We start from the raw sequence: 21,441 nt of genomic DNA on the forward strand, positions 1-21,441 counted from the left end.
CAAGGATGCCCACTCTCACCATTACTATTTAATATACACTGGAAGTCTTAGTGTCAGCAATCAGACAACAAAAAGAAATAAAAGGCATACAAAACAGTAAGGAAGGAGTCAAACTTTCACTATTTGCAGATGACATGATACTCTATGTAGAAAACTCAAAAGACTGTACCAAAAATTGATAGAACTAATACACAAATTCAGTAGTCACAGGATATAAAATCAACGTGTAGAAATCTGTTGCATTTTTATACACCAATAACAAACTAGCAGAAAAAGAAATCAAGGAATTAATATCATTTGCAATTCTATCAAAATGAATTGGTACCAAAATGAAATCTTGCCATTTGCAATGACACAGATACAGCTAGAATGTATTATGCTAAGCGAAATAAGTCAATCAAAGACAAATACTTATGATTTTACTCATATGTGGAATTTAAGAATCAAAACAGATGAACATATGAGAAAGGGGGAAAAAGGAGAAGAGAGGGAACCACAAGAAACTCTTAACGAAAGAGGAAAAACGAAGGGTTGATGGATGGAGATGGGTGGGAGATGGGCTAAATGAATTTTGGGTATTAAGGAGGGCACTTGTGATGAACACTGTGTATTGTATGTAAGTGATGAATTACTGAATTCCTTTCCTACTCCAATACTGCACTGTATGTGAACTAAAATTTAAAGAAGAAAAAAAATAAATTTGGTAAAGTTGTAGGATAGATAATTAATATGCATAAATCTGGTGTATTTCCCTACACTAATAATGAACTTACAGAGAGAGAAATTAAGAAAACAATCCCATTTACAGTTGCTCCAAAATAATAAGATACCTAGGAATAAATTTAACCAATGAGGTTAAAGGCCTGTATACTAAACATCTTAAGACACTGATAAAAAAACAAAATGAAGACATGCACCTGGGTGGCCCAGGTATTAAGCATTTGACTTCGGCTCAGGTAACGATCTCACAGTTCATAAGATAGAGCCCTGCTTCAGGTGGGCACAAGCGTTGCTTCAGATAAAAACACATCCCTGCTTCGGGTGAGTCCCACTTCTCTTTCTCTCCCCCCCCCCCCTTTCTCTGCCCCTTGTTCATTTTTACTCTCTCTCTCTCAAAAAAAAAAAAAAAAAAAGAAAAGAAAAGAAAAGAAAAGAAACTGAAGATGACACAAGCAAATGAAAAGATATTCATTCTATTCTCATAGATTGAAAGAATATTGTTAAAATGCCCATACTACCCACTACCCCCAAACCATCTATAGATCCAATGCAATGCAAAATACAGTGTCAATTTTCACAGAACTAGAACAAGCTTCTTAAAATTTGTATGGACTCACAAAAGACTCCAAATAATCAAAGCAATATTGAGAAGAACAAAATTGAAAGTAATATGCTTCCTGGCTTCTAACTATACTACAAAGTTGTAGTAATCAAAACAGCATGGTATGGGCACAAAAACAGACACAAAGACAAATGAAACAGAATACAGAAATAAACCCACACTTGTATGTTCAGTTAATCTTTCACAAAAGAGACAAGAATATACAATGGGAGAAAAGACAGTGTGTTTAATAATAGGTATTGGGAAAAGCGAACAGCAATGTGTAAAAAATGAAACTGGACTACTTTGTTACACAATATATAAAAAACTCAAAATGGATTAAAGTCTTAAATGTAGGGCCAGAAATCATCAAACTCCAAAAGAAAATACAGACAGTAAGCTCTTGGATACTGGTCTTAGCAATATATTTTTGGATCTGTCTCTTCAGGCAAGGGCAACAAAAGCGAAAATAAACAAATGGGACTATATCAAACTAAAAAATTTTTGCACAGTGAAGTAAATGATAAAAAAAAAAGGCAACATACTGAATGGGAGAAGATATTTGCAAGTGAGATAACTGATAAATGGTTATTATCCAAACTACATAAAGAATTCAAATAACTCAGAGAAACAAACAATGCAACAAAAAATTGGGCAGAGGACCTGAATATACATTTCTCCAAAGAAGACATATTGATGGCTAACATACACATTAAAAAAAAAGTTCAACATCACTAATTATCAAGGAAATCCTAAACAAAATAACAATCAGATATCACCTCACCCTTGTCAGAATGGCTATTATCAAAAAGACAAGAAACAGCAATCATTTCAAGGGTGCAGATAAAAGGGAACCCTCATGCGCTGTGGGTGGGAATGCAAAAAGGGGACATCACTACAGAAAACAGTATGGAAGGTCCTCAAAAAATTAAAAATAGAACTACAAACCTAGCAATTCTACTTCTGGGTATTTATCCACAGAAAACAAAAACACTAATTAAAAAGATATATGCATTTTGGCTGCAACACTTTTTAATATAGCCAAGGTATGAAATCAATGTGACTGCTCATTGATAAATGGATAAAGAGGATGTGGGGGATGGGTGTGTGTTTGTGTGTATGTGTATATACATATATACAACGTAATATTACTCAGGACACACAAAAGAGTGAAATCTTGCCATGTGCAACAACATGTATGGACCCAGAGGGTAATGTGCTAAGTCAAGTTAAATCAGACAGAGAAATACAAATAGCATATGATTTCACTTATGTGTGGAATCTAAATAACAAAAGAAATGAACAAACAAAACAAAACAGAAAGAGACTCATAGATACAGATAACAATCTGGTGGTTGCCAGAGTAGAGGGGCTTGGAGGGATGGGCAAAACAGGGGAATGGGATGAAAAGATACATACTTCTGGTTAAAAAATAAATAAGACAGGCAGATACAATGTATAGCATAGGGAATACAGTGCATAATAATGTTGTAACAACTTAAAACTTTTTTTTGTAATGTTTATTTTTGAGAAAGAGTGACATACAGTAAGTGGGGTGGGGGGAGAGAGGGAGAGACAGAATCTGAAGCAGGCTCCAGGCTCTGAGCTGTCAGCACAGAGCCCGGCACAGGGCTTGAACCCACCAACTGTGAGATCATGACCTGAGCTGACACTTAACTGACTAAGCCACCCAGATACTCCAATAATGTTGTAACAATTTTGAATGGTCATAGAAGGTAGCAGATTTACATTTGTGATCAGTTTCCTAATGTATACAAATGTTGAATCACTGTTTTACACCTGAAACTAATAAAATATTATATATCAACTACACTTCAATTTTTAAAAAAGGCAAATAAAAACAATTTTTTTTTGGCATTATGAGCTCCTACTAGAAATTGAAGCTCCAAGTCCATAAAAAATGAACAAACTTCAGAGTGAGATTGGAAGCACTAGGACTGACGATTGGATAAAAAGAAATGTTTTCATCCTACAGAATTTGTTCTGACATCTTTATTTTTCACTACTTACAGAAGAAGACAGTGTTTTAAATGGTGGAACTGGGAGGGAAGAAATAAGGGATAAATTATCATCAAACCATTTCAAACCTAACACTGCTGGGCAAACTAAATATGAAACAGCAAACTAAATACCATAAAATTTTCTGTAAGAAAAGAAAACGCTACATTACATCTAACTGCTATTAATTTTTTCAAACAAATGAGAGGTGACAGTGATGCCTAAAAACATGTTACTCTCCCCTGTGTTCACTTGCAATCTACATCTTTTCATCTAGTATGATTCACTAGAATAGTCTACTACCCTAATAAACACCAATAATTTGATTTTACAATGCTATTTATTTTAAATTCATTTAAAGTATAGAATAAAAAGCTTTCTTTTTTTCCCCTAAGAAGCTTGTTAATTCAACATCTTGTAAAGTTGAATCATAACACACTAATACAGAAATCATCTACATATGTACAAATAATTGGGATCAGTCTGAAAACTTGTACTCTCAGATAAATAAAAAATTCAACTTGGAAAGTGACCAAACCTCAACAGAAATTTGTCAACATCAATTAAAAAGATGCTTGGATTCCAGTTTTCGTTCCAATTTTAGTATATGTGCTGCCGAAGCGAGCACCCAGTTTTCAAAATATTATTACTTCATGTCTTATTAAATAGGTAAAACTGATAAACTTAATTAAAAAATTTAAAGCAAAGTTGAAATGGTCTTGATTTCCCATGAGAGAATATAGACTGGAGAACTGAGAAGAAATTCTTGTTTGAAACTATGTTGATATTAATAAAAAAGTTATTAAACTGGATCCTACATAGTCTATTAATCCTTGATTTCTAAAAAGGCATTAAAAGTGTTTTTTATAACTTGGTGACTATCTTTTTTTCTTTTTTTCAATTCTAAGTGTTTCTGGTTAGACAGATTTCTAAAAATCAGTTTTTTTCTTCTGCCAGGGAGCATATAAAGTGCTATATTTCTATAAATGTGTAAGTGAGGAGTAAGAGCAAATCAAAGCCCATAACTCAACTAATTCTACATTTGAAAATCAGTTATTTGCAGAATTTTAAAATTGAAGAAGACTGAAAAATCTTTTCATCTAATTTTCTCAGGTAAGCAATTTTAGAATTAGAAAAATATGTACTATATTATAGTACTAAAGAGAATTAAGAGAAAATAAACAAGTTAAGGCCAAGGATTCAAAATGTTTATATCACATGCTGCAATAATGTGGAGGTATGGGTCTGCAGTAGGAGAATGTTGTTAGTACTGAAACACTTTGCATTGTAACCCTCCTTAGTCTACATGGAGAAGGAGCACTTTACAGACACTAGAGGAAATGAAGTACTTGAAATGCTTTCTCATTAAGGCCTTAGACTTCCATGAAGCCCAGGAAACTTTCTAGGATGAATCTGTGACTGAACTAGGAATTTAGGATGATCTTTTTAATGATTCAACAACTGAACTGGAAGAGTTAGAGCAGAAAATCATCAACAACCCTTTGAAAAAAACAATAGGATTCCTTGACTCGATATATGAAAAGATTTAAGAAGTCTTCAAGTTTTTAGCAGAAAAAAAATCTCAAGCACCCTTCCATACTTCTATATTTCTAATACAACAATCAGTTTTTATGGGTAGAAGGTGGTTTTCTAATTTCCTATCAGTTTTAGGCCACATTAACATTCTGTGAAAGTCTGCACTTGTTATGATGTGACCACACTGATGTGTCTGTCCATCATCCACCCTATCATCACTCAGTTCAGAACCCTGTGAGATCAGGTTAGTGTCTAATTTATATGTGTCCGTTTACAACTCTCACATGATTGATGAGGGTATAATACTTAGTGAAAGGAAGAAAGGGAGAGAAGGTGAGAGGGAGGAAGACAGGGAGAGAGAAGCACTTCCTAGAGACCTGAGTAGCAAACGGGGAATGAGGTCTGAGTTCTGGACCTATCTCAACTTGAATAAGTTGGAAGAAAGCACAAAGCACTGCATCATCTCTTCATGTGGGAACAAAAATGTTCTTCGGAAATAAAGTAGCTTCTATTTGCTAGGCATCTAAAGGGGAATTACGTTTTTAAACAAATCCTCAGAGCACAGCCTATATGTCTTAAACTCCACAGACCAGGTGTGTTTTCTTGCTATAATGTCTTTTTATAAATTTATACTTTTTTAAAATTGTGATTATTTCCAAAATATCTCTTATATAATGATGACATTTCTCTGCTGGACTACATACATCATTCATCTAAATTATGACTAGTGAAAACTTGGATGTTATCATCATTCTCCCGAGGGAACACTGGGCTTCAAAGCCTCCTTAACTTTTTTCTTATGCATTTTCCTTTGTTTTAGAGAATGAGAGAAGTCCACACAGACTTTTCAAAGTGTGAAAGGGCATAGGGCCAGCAGTTTCACAAAAAGAAATAAAAATGCCCTGATCATACAGGAAAGCTTTGTGTTCTCAGGGACTAGCTGGTTCCTGGCATTATGGTATTTGGCATATCCGGCCCAGACTGGCCACCATCACAGTCTGAGAGGACTCAAATCATTAATGTCTTTCTTATGCCTGGTTCCAGCTCACTCTTGATGCCATCTATACTTCAAACACTACAAAAAAAACAAAAACAAAAACAAAAACAAAAACACAACTCTTTTCTTAAATCAGATTAAAAAAAAAAACATTATAGGCAGTTGGAAAAATCTCTTTTCCAAGTAATCCAAGGAATGAAGAGAACACAAGGACAGAGAGTTCCTATGATATGTGACAGCAAACTAAATTTTTAGATAACAAACTGACTTTTCACCTTTGAAAGACCCGGTAAAGACAAATATATACAGGTTTGAATAATTATATTCTAGACCCTTGAGATAAAAGACATTAGAAGATTCTTAAGAGCCTGGTCTAGGGAATGCAGTAATCAAGTAATTTAGTGCCATGCACTATCCAGCAACTGACACCTATTTCTCTTAACCATTCCATCCATAACCTGACAATTTATTTTGGGTAACACAGTTTAGTTTTGCCACAACCAGACCTGTAATAGAAATACTGTCATAAAGCTTACCAAAAAAATACTTTCAAGAAAAAGGCACAGACTAGGTGGGTCAGACACAAAGCCAATGATAGAATCCAACAGAGAACTTTTGAAGTGGTAACAAAGGCTTCTCTAAGCATTTAGATAGCAGATGACTCACTCTCAGTTAACAAATGGACGTGAAGTTAATAGCTGAATATCAACAATGATGGATCATAAAGACCAATAAGAATTTAATCATTTTATCATCAATTCACAACAATTTAAAATTTTGAAGTAAATATAAACTGTGTTACATTAAAGTGGTAATATTAGACTCCTCTGTAATGGACATTTTATATTCCAATAATAATAATAATTAATAGATTATACAATTTCTTAGGCATAAGTTGTTTGGGCTCAGGGATACTGTAAGCATGAGAACCAAACAAGGGTAGGATTATTCTTACTCAGTTGGAAGCCAGACAAAACAAGTCTATCATAAATGCCCTATTTTGGGGTGTCTGGGTGGCTCAGTAGGTTAAGCACCTGACTCTTGATTTCAGCTCAGGTCATGATCTCATAGTTCATGAGTTTGAGCCCCAAGTCAGGCTCTGAACTGACAGTGTGGAGCCTGTTTGTATTCTTTCCCTGCCTTTCTCTGACCCTCCCCCATTTGCTCTCTCTCTCTCCCTCTCTCAAAAGAAATAAATAAGCTTAAAATTTTTTTAAATAAAATAAATGCCTTATTTTGGTATACTTTAGAGAGTTCTACAAACTGGAGTCAATTATTCACCAAACTTAATTCCATTTACTCTATTTTTTCCAACTATTCACTGGGTTTATTTCATGTCACTGGCCACTCATTGCACTGGACTGGTCTCATCTATCTACATTGTAAACTTAAGCTTTTTTAGAGGTTAGACACCATGTTTATTTCTTACATAGCTCCCAATATGATATTTGATAAACGGTTCTGACATTACTATTGTGATACTCTGTGGATGTGCTTTTTGTTGGAGGCAAATGTGACTAGGTAACATTAAGCAAGGGGGCCAGAAAGGGAAATGAGGTGGTCATGAAGGCTGTATGTAACCCAGAGAAGCAAAGCAAGAACTCTGAATAATGCCAGAAACTGTCTAGGGGAAAAGAAGAAAACAAAAGACTTATCTTACTTTAGAGAGAAATCAGGAACAGGAAAGAAAAGAAAGATTCAGTAGAAATGAGTTAGAAACTGGGGATATTTTATTGGCAAAAGTCACAGAAAAGGAGTACCGGAAAAGGGGGAGTGGAAGGAATATCTAAGTGGAAACTACAAGTCAACTCTCTTCAAAGTAGTTGTCTATATACTCTTCTGCCTATATGTCTTTAACTCTCAGTTGAGTTTGGCTACCATACCTACCACTCTACTGAAACTGCTTCATCAGTAATTTCCTTGTTAGTGAATTCAAAGGACACTCTCCAATTCCTAGCTTACTTAACCTTCTTACAACACAGAACACTCTTACCATCTCTTGGCATCTGTAGCATCTTATCTGTCTCTCTATTTTGTTCTCAGCTATCTCTGGTCACACGGTACAGGTTCCTCAGGCTCTTTCACCATCATTATTCTGAGAGAACATATAATCTTTGTTCCACTCATTCTATCCTTCATCTTCGTCTCACTCTACTCTGAGTGACATCACCTATTCCAATGGCTGAAATCATTAACTTTTTTTTGATGGCTCTACAGATCTGTATTTCCAGGCTCCCTCCTCAGTTCCAGATCTGAATATCCATAGTTGTTTGTTGGACACATCTATTTATTATTCCAAAGACACTTTATATTCAACACCACAAACTGAGTTCTCTAGTTAGAGCATGTCTCTCCCTTTCTGTTATTCCTATTATAGTTCAAGCTAATCTGGTCTTTATGTCTCTGATTGAATGTGACTCCAGTCCACTCTCCATCCTACAGTGAGACTGATCTTTCTAAAATATACATCTGATCCTGTCACATCCCATTCACACCTTTTGATGGTGTCACACTGCCCTACGATAAAATCTGAACTTTGAAACATAATCTTCAAGGCTCTTCCTAATCTGCCTTGGATACCCCTTTATACTCCACTGAACCTGTAGCTCCTCAAATGTGTTGTGGTGTCTCACAGCTGAGCATCTGCACACGTTTTTCCCTGTCACTTAGTTCATGAATTTTTCCACAAGCTTCTTTTCTCTTCCTGAGGCTCTTTTAAGTGTTTCCATACAATACTTTCTATAGCATATAGCAAATTGCATTCAGATAGTTTGGTGGATTTTTTTGTTTGTTTTGTTTTGATCTCTTCAGACAGAGTGTAACTTTCTTTAGGGACTATATCTTGCTCACAATCATATCTCCAGTGTATAGCATTTTGAAATATTGGCATAGTTCTAACCTAATAGATGTATTTATTATTGATTTTCTTCCTATTATGGCCCTCTATCACAATGCTACTTTCTTAGCCAAAATTCAGCTGATAAAGGATGCTTGGGTCACTTTTATTTAAAAAAATTTTTTTTAATGTTTTATTTATTTTTGACAGAGAGAGAGAGAGAGAGAGAGAGAGAGAAAGAGTATGAGAGAGAGAGAGAGAAAGAGAGAAAGAGAGAAAGAGAGAGAGAGAATCTGAAGCAGGCTCCAGGATCTGAGCTGCCAGCACAGAGCCCCATGTGGGGCTCAAACTCATGAACTGCAAGATCATGACCTGAGCCGAAGTCAGTCACTTAACGGAATGAGCCCAAGCGCCACCATCTGGGAATTGTGAAGTGGTTGGAATGTTGACATTTTCATGATTTTCATGTTTTACGAAAACAATAAGGAAGAATAATTGAAAATGGGTCCATGTTAGAAAATCTCAAGACATTAGTTAATCTAATTATGGAAGATGATGATAGTCTCATATTTCAATAAAACAGCAGCTGTAGTCAGGAGAGCACAATAAGAGAAGGTAATCATTATTAGTTCTTACCAAAGAAGGAGGTTAAAGGGAAAGAATATAAGCTATTGCACACTTGCTATGTATTAGCCAAAAGTAAGCTGAATCTGGTTGAGTATGTACAAGTTAGGGAAAACCTCTACAAAACTGCTTGGTTTAAATGTCTAGTAATTTAAAAAGTCACACAATAGGGCTTTAGTGTTTATCCAATAATATTTAATGGAAAGAATACTAGTGTAGCTACTACCACCTTCATGATTCTAACGAAGTTAAGCCACCTCTGAGTCTCAGCTTCTTAATTTAAAAAATGGGGGGGCAGGTAGGTGCCTGGGTGGTTCAGTCGGTTCAGAGTCCGACTCTTGATTTTGGCTCAGGTCATGATCAGTTTGTGAGATCAAGCCCCACACTGGGTTCGATGCTGTCAGCATGGAACCTGCTTGGGATATTCTCTCTCTCTCTCTCTCTCTCTCTCTCTCTCTCTCTGTCTCTCTCTCTCTCTCTCTGCCCCTCCCCCACTCACATGCTCTCTCAAAAATAAATAAACTTTAAAAAAATTTTTTTAAATGGGAACAATATCTTCCTATGAGGTTGTAAAGCTCAGATATAAAAGTATACTAAAAATTATATTAACAAACCAGTCATTTCTGGCTGAATGATCACTGAAGTAAGCTGGCTTAGTAAGTTTGCCAACCCATTTCCTACCTCTGTGATGTGTGATGCTCAGATCTAGAAACGACTATCCTCTTATATATTAAATAAAAAGCAGTGTTCTGTAAGGATATACGTGTATTTTTTAAATACAGGAATAGTCATGCAAGAGAGAGGGTTATAAACAAACAGGTAGGGTTATAAACTTCAATTTCTTATAGGAATCCCTGAAAACCTTTGGGATAAGCCTCTTTGGCCAGGATGGAAGCAGGGAAGGAGGCTGAGTGAATAGAGACTGAGAGGATTCAGAGCTCTTTCCCGGTATAATTTAAGCTATGCCTCTAATGACTTACTTACTTACTTACTTACTTACTTATTTATTTATTTATTTATTTATTTATTGGTTTTTCTTACTATTCTTCACTCTTTAAAAAAAATTTTTTTTTAATGTTTATTTATTTTGGAGAAAGAGACAGAGGGCAGAGTGCCAGTGGGGGAGGGGCAGAGAAAGAGACACACACAGAATCTGAAGCAGGCTCCAGGCTCCCAGCTGCCAGCACAGAGCCTGATGTGGGGCCCAAACCTGTGAACCGCGAGATCATGACCTGAACCGAAGTTGGACACTCAACCGACTGAGCCACCCAGGAGCCCCTACTATTCTTCATTATTAATGAAGAAATACTAACTGAACTTTCTGTATAGGTAAAAATCATTATGCTATTTCATTGTTTGGAAGTCTTGATGAAAGGCTTAAACATAAATGATGAGCATTTGATAATGAAATGAGCCCCTAAATAGATTATTTAGATTGGGAGAGAGGTTTTTGTGTATGTGTGTGGTGTGTATATGTTTATAATAAAGGAAAATTGGGCTTTAAAGGTGTGAGTTGCCAGCCATTATGATTTCTTTAGAAGACTTACTTGACTCATTTAATCAAGGGAGTAGAGGCCTGTGTCCTGTCTTAGCCAATACTATCTCTCCCCTCTACCTCTTTAGGAGCCAAGATATTGGAAGTCATGATGTGGTGGGGAGCAGTGATGGAGCATCTGCCCACCTGAGAAAAATGGAAGGGGCTCAGTATGGAAGAGTTACTGGAAGTCTTTGGACAGGAATCTTTGATACTGAGAAATTTATATGGGGTGAAAAGGAATGAAAAAAAAAGTATGGTTGGCAATCTAATTTTGGAGATATAATACAAACTGACGCTAAAGATTCAAAGTTCATAAAGTTATTCCCTTGTCAATATTTAGCCCATTTTCTTCAATATCTGGATGAGTCCAACTCAATGCAATCTGAGGAAGGGGCAACAAGACAGAAAAAGCTGGTAACTTGGAAATGGCATCTCTCTTTGCATCGACTCTATCAAATGTTGAATGCAAGAGTATTTCTCTCTCTTCCCAAGTTCACTCTGAGGTGGAGTGGGTGGAAATCCTGTGGCTCTGTATTCAATGAAATGGACTTACCAAAGACAGCCATGCCTTTTACAGAGATTTTAGAGAAAATGAAAAAGTAAGCCAAAGAATAGGATTTCTGCCCAGGCAACAGCTGTGCTATGTAAAATTTAATTTCAAAGGGTTGTTTCTTGCGAAGACAAAGCTAGCTGAAAGGACTGATGCGGGCTCAGCATGAACACACATGCTGCTTTGGCAAAGGCCAAAGCAGTTGACTTATAAATTACAAGCTGTACTGGCTCCATAGGGAAATAAAGACAATACAAGATATCTGACCATGTAAGAGCATAGATAATCTAATAACAACAGTCTTCATTTCTCTTGTTTTGTCCCTCAAAGTAATGTGTAAATTTTAGAAGATGCTGCAAATTCTTTGTAATCTTTGTGTTTCACACACAACTCTTTCTGCACAGAGAGAACTCCGGGCTAAGATGAAGCATGCCATGCTCTAATATTCCTTACATAATCTATTACAAAAGGAAGAAAGCAAAAGAGTTTGTGTCAGATATGGTCCTTCCGAATGAAGACATCTGAAAAAAAGCTCAAATAAATAATAGAACATAAGAGAATTATGAAAGTGTTCCTTACAAAGCTGCTCTGGTAATATACAAAATGTTGGTATAGGATATAATATAGTGCACTCCAAGTCCTTTTAAATAGTCATCTGGGTAGACTCCTAAGGAAGGGTGGTTTTTAAATTAAATAATTCATTCAATTTAATAATATAGAGCATTTTATTTGTTTGAAATATTAAATAAAAATAAATCAAATATATTTCTACCCAGTAGTGATATCTCCATTCCAAAGCCATTTTATTATCTCAGTGGTACACGTGTGGGTACCATCATACAAGGGATGCTATCTGATTTGGTATTGTAGATGTTATATCAAGGGGAAGGATTCTTTCCCAGAGAAATACACACATGGAAAGGCAGCTATGGAAGAGTATAAAATATATAAGGGCATGTGTTTGTACCTTAAAAACAGAAAGTTCAAAATGAACGAGAACTTTCTCTTCAAATATCCAAATATCAACAATTAATGTGGGGAGGAGAGGTTATGATGAAACAGTATTGAAATGAACACCTGTTGGGAATGAATGTTGGTTCAGCCTCTTCAGAAGTAATTTAGAATTATGCCTCAATAATTTTAAGCAGTTCCTATCCTGACCCTGTGACCCATGACACTACTAGGAATCTATCTTCAGGAAATAAACAGATATGTGCACACATATGTGTACAAACAGGCACACATATGTGTACAAACAGATAGGCACACATATGTGTACAAACACACAGACACACACAGATACACACACACACACACACACACACACACACCATTATTCATAAATAAAAATCGGCTGAAAATACACTTCTAAAAAAATTTCACTTAGGAATGCTATGATAATAACTGAAGTAAAAAGAAAAGATACCAAAACCATATAGTAGCCCCAAATCAGATTTTAAAAAAAGCAGATATCAGCAAGATGGCAAAATAAAAGTCTCAGTTCTTGTTCCCCCACAAAAACACAATTTAACCATGATACATGCATCAAAATGCCTTTGTAAAAATGTTAGAATGCAGTTAAGAGGTTGCGGTACTCTAGGACAGCAAAAAGCCAAGAAGAACCACATTAAAATGGGAAAGAAGAACAATTTCATTTTACCTGCATCAGTCCTTCCCTGAAACTACCATAGGTCAGCACTGCAAGAAAATACCCTGACCCCACGGGGTGCCTGGGTGGCTCAGTGGGTTAAGCGTCCAACTCTTGGTTTCGGCTCAGGTCATGATCTCAAGGTTTTGTGAGTTCGAGTCTACATTGGGCTCTGCACAGAGCCTGCTTGGGATTCTCCCTCTCCCTTTCTCTCTGCCCTTCCCCTGCTCATTCTGTCTCTCTCTCAAAAATAAATAAATAAACATAAAAAAATTTAAATATGTAAAAAAAAAATACCCTGGCTTTTGACTTCTCTGTCAGGATAAAGTGACAAGTGGAGAATACCTCTAATGTTCTGGCTTTCTGGAAGGCTGCTGAAGGAATGGTTTCTGATTTGCCTCACTCAGAATTATGAGTGAATCAGCATAGATTGGATACCTGAAGGCTGCTGAAACTAAAGGAAAGTGGTGGGTAGCTTGCTGCAGCCAGCATGGCTTAGTAAAATTGGGAGAAAGGTGCACAATCTAAGCCTTCTCTCTCAGGAGGGAGATACAGAGGGCTGCCCAAGGGAACTGGTATCTATCTTGCCTGACTTCGGGCACTGAGAGGGACTGGCATGCTCTGGATGCCTAGCTGCCACTCATTAGAAGAGAGTTGAGTGGCTTGCTTCTGTAGAACCAGCACTTGCAGTGCTATAAATAGACACCAGAGAGCAAAAATTACAAGCCTTTGAAAAAGAAGAATGCAAGACTATCTACCTGAGAAACTGTATACAGAGGCACAGAGAAGCTGTATCCCCCCCAAAAAAGTTTCAGAGGCCCCCCAGAATTGTAGCCAAGCAGATTGGTAAGGAGTCTGTAAGACTCTCTTTACAAGAAAGCAAGTCTGTAAAGACTGAGAGGTGACTTTAGATGTGCAGATCCCAATATAAAGTTATCAGATGAAGAAACAAATAGATATGGCTTGACCAAAAAATCAAAATAAACCTCCAGAAATCAAACCTAAATAATGAGAGGTATATAATTACCTGACAAAAAATTCAAATTAGCCCTCATAAAGATGCTTGATGTGCTCAAGAAAATGATACATGCACAAAATGAGAATATCAACAAAGAGAAAACATGAAACGGAACTAAACAGAAATTTAGGAGCTAAATAATAGAATAACTGAACTAAAAACCTCACTAGAAGGGTTAAACAACAGACTTGAGCAAGGAGAAGAAAGGATAAGTAATTTAGCAATTTGAAATTATTCAAAGAAATACAAAGGAAAAAAAATGTTTAAACATCTGAATCTTGATCTCAGCTCAGGTCTTGATTTCAGGGTGTTGAGTTCAAGCCCCACATTGGGCTTAAAAAAATTGGGCAAATGATTGAATAAATATTTGTCCAAAGACAACACTGGTATACAGAATGATGCTCAACATCACTAATCAAGAAAATGTAAATCAAAACCACAATGATTTATCATCTTACACCTATTACAACGGTATTATTAAAAACAAAATAAAACAAAACAAAAAACAGAGAATAAATAATGTTGACATCCATGTGGAGAAATTGGAACTCCTGTGCACTATAGGTGGTAATTTAAAATAATTCAGCCACTATGGAAAACGGTATAGAGGTTTTTCAGAAAATAAACAGTAGAACTACCATATGATCCAGTGATCCCACTTATGCATTATCCTTATCACTGGGAATTGAAATCCAGATATCAAAGAGAGATCTGCATTTCCATGTTTACTGCAGCATTATTTACAATGACCAAGAGGCAGAAACAACATAAATGTGTATGGATGAATGAATAAAGAAAATTAAGTAGAAAACAAAATATTATTTAGCCATAAAAAAGAAGGAAATTCTGTCAGGGGTTACAACATGGATGAACCTTGATCACATTAAGTGAAATCAGCCAGTCAGAGAAGGACAGATACTATTTATCTCCACTTATATGAAATAGCCCAAGTTACAGAAAGAAACAGAAAGTAGAATGGTTGTTGCCAATAGTTGGGGAGTGGGGAGGGTTTGTGGGAGAATTGCTATTCACCAGGTATTATCATGCAAGATGTAAAATTTCTAGAGATCTACTGTTCATCATTGTGTTGATAATTAATACTATCTATTGTGCCTCTATAAAAGAAATTAATTAAGGGTAGACCTAATGTTATGTTTTTACCACAATTAAAAAAATAAAACTTTTGGGGTGCCTGGGTGAATCAGTTGGTTAAGCATACGACTTCAGCTCAGGTCCTGATCTTGGGTTTTATGAGTTCAAGCCCTGTGTCAGGCTTTGTGCTGATAGCTAGGAGCCTGGATTCTGCATCTCCTTGTATCTTTCTGCTTTTCTTCTGCTTACACTCTGTCTCTCTCAAGAGTGAAAAAACATTTAAAAAAATAAAAATAAATAAAACTTTTCCTATCAGTCACCATGAGGACAGTATTGTTACTGCCTTGCCTCTTAATAGCCCAAATTCCAAGCTTCCCTTCACAGTTGGGAGCTAGAATCCTGTTGGGTCCTGGGAAGTGATGGACCTCATTCCAGTTAACACACAAATTTCCCATATTTACACATGGAGAGCTAGGGAGGTGGAAACTCCAGAGATTACCCTTCAAAGGTCAGAACATATAAAATTGATCCCAAACAGATTTCCACATTCTGGGATTAGAAGAAAGGATCCTGACAGGAAATGGTTTGGTTAAAAACTTACACAGATAACTTGGATTATATTTGCACTGTTAAGTACCAATACTTCAGGATATGAATGAAAATTGTTTCTAGATTTAAGTGAGATCTAAATGAGATAAATAACTAAATGAAGATATACTGTTACATAGCAATAATGAAGGATATATATGAGGATATAACTATAGTATAAATAAGTATAAAAACCATTGGAACAAGTGCTATCACAGGTCTGTACCCGAATAGACCACATACAGTCTTGATTTATCAACCCATATTCACAATTTATAATTGAACACAAATGGAACACAAAATATTTTTACATATATTTAATATATTATAAAACACATATAGAACATATATACCATAAAATACCTTATGCATAAATTACTTCATGTAAGATACATAATTACACATATATATAATTTTTAAAATAATTTTTTAACCAGAAACAAAAAAAATCTAAAAAAAGAATTTAGATATCAATTAAATAATCTTTTGGGTGTTTGATGTAGCCTCTTTGTATGAAATGAATATTTTGGAGGTACTTTGTTAAATCATTTCATAAAATTTTGCGGCCTTCATTTTTTAATTTATGTTTACCTTTTGCAAGTAAAGGACTGTTCCTTTTAGTACAGCATAAAATGTTTTCCATCCTCGCTTCCCTCTTGGAGCTAGAAAGGGAAAAAAATGGAAAATGTTATTTGACAGAAAACAGCACTTTAGGAAGAAGTGAAATGATCAACATGGTGTATTTCCATGATCTTGGTTTATTAGCTTCCAAAATTAATAATAAGAACTAAAATATTCTTGAAACGCAACTGTGTAATAGTCAGTCTTCCAAAAATGTCTTCCATGTATCATTTCATTTAATCCTCACAATAATAATGTGAGATAGGTACTATGACTCTTGTCTTTTTATAAAACTGAAGCACAGAGAAGTAATCTGCTCATGGTCATACAACTAGGAAGAGGAGAAGCAGGAATCTGAACCCAGGTAGCATGGCTCTATAGTCTGCACTCTAGTAGACATGACTTAAAGACTGGGAAAGCAAAGAGGCATTTTGCAAGTGCATATTAATCCCAGAGAAAGCTTAAAAGCTCATGTACCGGATCATTTATAGCTCTGTCAAAGTTTCTAGAAATCATTAAAGTCTCAGAATATAAAAGGACTCCTCTTGGTATTTCTCCCACATACCTACCAACTGGATTATAACTTTGGCAACCTGCATTACCTCAGTTGCAGATCTTGCCACACTGTAACATAATATTTTTGTTTTAAGTGTCTCTTTCAGGAGACTATGAATGACCTGAGAGCAGGTATCCTCCATTTTTATAATTCATAGTACCTGGCACAGTGTATGGCAGTCATTAGGCACCCTCATAAAAAATCTCCAAATTAATGTTCTTTAAGAAGTCCTTACAGGGGCGCCTGGGTGGCTCAGTCAGTTGGGCGTCTGACTTCGGCTCAGGTCATGATCTCGCGGTCCGTGAGTTCGAGCCCCGCGTTGGGCTCTGTGCTGACAGCTCAGAGCCTGGAGCCTGTTTCAGATTCTGTGTCTCCCTCTCTCTGACCCTTCCCCCATTCGTGCTCTGTCTCTCTCTGTCTCAAAAATGAATAAACGTTAAAAAAAATAAAACTAAAAAAAAAACTGAAAACTTAAAAAAAAAAGTCCTTACATTCCTTTTGTTTATATTTTCCTGGAGTATAAAGTAGAATTCATCTATTTTTTAAAATGTTTATTTATTTTTGAAAGACAGAGAGACAGTGGGAGATGCAGAGAGAGGGAGACACAGAATCTGAAACAGGCCCCAGGCTCTGAGCTGTCAGCACACAGAGCCCAATATGGGGCTTGAACTCATGAACTGTGAGACCACTACCTGAGCAGAAGTCAGAGCCTTAACCAACTGAGCCACCCAGGCATCCCTACAATTTCTCCATTGAATCAATGTATACTTTTACAGAATGTCCTAAAACAAAAACACAGATTAGCAAATACAGTTTACTATTCATTCGTAATCTTAATAAAATTAAAATATATAACTGTTAAATTTTATTACCTGAATGACATTTTTCTAAACATGTCTATCCAAATAGGTAGGTACGGTCACTCATTCTTACCCCTTTATCAACTATCTGGCTGCCTTTAGGCTGTCTTTAACTTGGATGCTTGATTAAATTAGGAAGTGCATTATTCTTAAGCAAATCCTTTAAATCTCCTTTGACTGAAAACTCAAGAATCCTTAGGGTTGGCAACTGTGTTAATATCCATCTACAGAACACAGGTGCCCCTGCCAACACTATACTGATATATCCACCTGGCAAAAAAGGACTCAAAACATCTGCTCTGCAGGTTTCTGGGGGAAATTAAAAAAAAAAAAAACAACAAAAAACAAAAAGCAAAACAAAACAAAAAACAACAACCAAAAACAAACCATCCCATCTGTTTCCACTATGCAAGGTTTAAAAGTATGTACTCAAAAATAAGTGAACAAAACAGTACACCATTATCTCCTTTATAAAGAGAATCACAGATCATTTATACATATCTATATATAATATATAGATATTATGTATATTATATATGAATGTTATATAATACAGTATATATATAATTTATATGTGTATATATATATATATATATATATATATATATATATATATATACTGAATATTGACTGTACTGTTAAATAGATGTCAAATTCTGATACAGCTGATGTGACAACAGTGCACACAGAAACACAGAAGTGACCACAGGAACTACTGCATACTGCAGAGCAGGACCAAAGGCAGCGTGGTGTGCTGAACCCACCAGACTAGAAAGCAGACCAGCTGGTTTCTAGCCCTGTCTTAAACCTATCTCACCCAAAACTTTAACTGGGTAACTTCTAACCGATCCACAACTTTTCAAAAATTTGGATGTTTCATTTAAAATCATGGATAATTTACCTAAGTTAAGGCAAAGAACTAGCTAATGCTGGAAAGGAACTCAGAGAAAACTGCTTTTTTCTCCTCTTACTTTTTGTTGTTGTTTAACATCTTTAATCCCCATCACCTACCCATTCCCCCCATCCAAATAACCATCAGTTTAGTTCTCTACACTTAAGAGTCTGTTTCTTCCTTTGTCTCTGTCTCTTTTTCTCTCTTGGTTTTATTTCTTAAATTTCACATATGAGTAATGGTATTCATATGGTATTTGTCTTTCTCTGACTGACTTATTTCACTTAGCATTATGTTCTCTAGATCCATCCATGTTGTTGCAGATGACAAGGTTTCATTCTTTTTTATGGCTGAGTAATATTATATATACTTGTTTATCCATTCATCTATTGAAGGACACTTGGGCTGCTTCTGTAATTTGGCTACTGTAAATAATGCCACAATAAACATAGGGGTGCATATATCCTTTTGAATTAGTGTTGTTATATTTTTTGAGTAAATACCCAGTACTGTGATTACTAAATTATAGGGTAGTTCTATTTTAATTTAAATTTTTAATTTTTTGAGGAAAATTTTCACAGTGTACGTACCTGCTTGCATTCCTACCAATAGTGAAGGAGGGTTCCTTTTTTTCCACATTCTCACCAACACTTGCTTTTTCTAGTGTTGTTGATTTTAGCCATCTGACAGGCATGAGGTAATATTACATTGTAGTTTTGTATCCTATGACTTATGATTGGAGCATTTGTATACTTATATGCAAAGTAATTAGTGATAGATGTGTACTTATTGCCATTTTGTTACTTGTTTTGGGCTTATTCTTGTAGTTTTTCTCCTTTCTTCTCTTGCTCTCTTTCATGGTTTGCTGGCTTTCTTTAGTGATATACAGTAAAACCTTGGATTGTGAATAACTTGTTTCTGTGAGTGTTCTGCAGGATAAGCAAGCATTTCTAATAAATTTTAACTTAATAAATGAGCAATATCTTGCAATACAAGTAGTATGTGATGCCTAATGTCACATGATCACACCTGAGCCAATGGTTCTTCTCTCTCTCACTGCAGGATTGTGGGTGATCATCAGTGCAATGTCACATTTGTGGGAAATCCTCAAAAGAAGGCAAAAGCAAGTGGCATTGGATAGGCTCCCTCTTAAAACTGCACAAAATGAAAAAGATTCCACACCCGTGATTCTGTTAGTGATAGTGAAAGTTGTCCTATAAAATAACCCTTCTCTCTCGTCTCCCTTGCACCAGCCATGAAGGTTTTCAAAGTTAAGTGTAGGTTAATTTTTTTGTTTATAGTTTTTATTTTATTATTCTGTATTATATTACAGTATTATAATCATTTTTATATGAATATTTATGGGTTGTGGAAAGCATCATCTGAGTTTCCACTATTTCTTTTGGGGAAATTCGTTTTGACTCACAAATGCTTTGGATCACAATTTGGAACAAATTATGCTCCCAAACCAAGGTTTTACTGTACTTGGATTTCTTCCTCATTCTTTGCATATCTATTAGTGGTTTTTAATTTGTGACTGCCATTAGTGTGTATAACATCTTCCTCATACAGCAGTCTCTGTTATGTTGATGGTCACTTAAGTTGGAAACCATTCTTTACTCCTCTCACCCCCACAATTTAGGTATATAGTGTCATATTTTACATCCTTTTATCTTGTGACTCCCTTGACTGGTTTTTACAGATTTACTTATTTTTACTCCTTTTGTGTTTCCTACTTTTCATACTCTCACTTATGGTCTTTCCTTTCCACTCAAAGGGTGCCTTTTAATATTTCTTGTAGGGTTTGTTTAGTTGTCATGAAATCCTTTATTTTTTGTTTGTCTGAGACACTGTCATTCTACTCTAAATGATAGCTTTGCTGGATAGAGTATTCTTGGATACAGATTTTTCTCTTTCAGCACTTCAAATGTATCATGTCACTGCCTTCTGGCCTACAAAGTTTCTCCTGAAAAACCTGCTGATTACCTTATGGGGTTTCCCTTATATGGGATTTCCACTCAGATTATGATCCCAGGGTCATGGGATCGAGCCCTGTGTCAGGCTCTGCACTGAGTGTAAAGTCTGCTTAAGATTCTCTCTCTCTCTCTCTCTCTCTCTCTCTCTCTTTCCCTCTGCCCCTCTCCCCTGCTTGCATGCACTCTCTGAAATTAAAAACAAAACAAAACAAAAAACATAAAAAAATAAACATGATGGGAGTAATGAATGAGAGTTCTATTTGGAAACCCAGTGTCACCTACTGAAAGGCTTTAAATTATAAGGGTGATAGGGAGTTGGTAAGTAGGTTTTAAAAATACCTAGGTGTCTACTGTAAAAAGGTGTTTACAGAACTCTATCAAAAGACATGATTTTATGCACTAGACTATGCTTTCATAGCTGTTTTTAATATGTATACTCAAAGTTCAAAGACACTTACCTTCTTTTTGAAAATACAAAGATTTTAGAATATTTTGTTCTCATCATCTGCCTCCAACCTTACATGATAATGGTACCTATTACTTTTGTTTGTTTTCTTAACACTACCAAAAAAGACATCATTATTTTTGTATGTGTCTATAAACTCTCATTGTCTATATCTACTGTCATGTTTACACTTATTCATTAACACTTTCTGTACCTCAGATTTCTTTTGGAGGTCATGTTCAATTAATTCTCTAAATTTATAATTAGAAGCTCCTTTTGTGAGGGTTATTTTGATGGGAAATCATTTTCTACTTTTGTTTACATA

General features: G+C 35.7%; 1 protein-coding gene across 24 annotated transcripts in view; it reads right to left on the reverse strand.

Moving 5' to 3' along the window:
• PSD3 (pleckstrin and Sec7 domain containing 3) overlaps nucleotides 1-21,441 on the reverse strand; it is a 785,560-nt gene that overhangs the window by 96,899 nt on the left and 667,220 nt on the right. For 23 of the 24 annotated variants that reach the window (XM_045055432.1, XM_045055440.1, XM_023252529.2 and 20 more), the window contains one exon: nucleotides 16,358-16,428. In XM_045055432.1, coding sequence (XP_044911367.1) covers nucleotides 16,358-16,428 — 71 coding nt within the window. Of the gene's footprint in view, nucleotides 1-16,357; nucleotides 16,429-21,441 lie in introns of those variants that run through there. The other variant, XM_045055446.1, reaches the window with a different exon arrangement.

Source organism: Felis catus, chromosome B1, assembly GCF_018350175.1.
Source record: "Felis catus isolate Fca126 chromosome B1, F.catus_Fca126_mat1.0, whole genome shotgun sequence".
Classification (NCBI taxonomy): Eukaryota; Metazoa; Chordata; class Mammalia; order Carnivora; family Felidae; genus Felis; species Felis catus.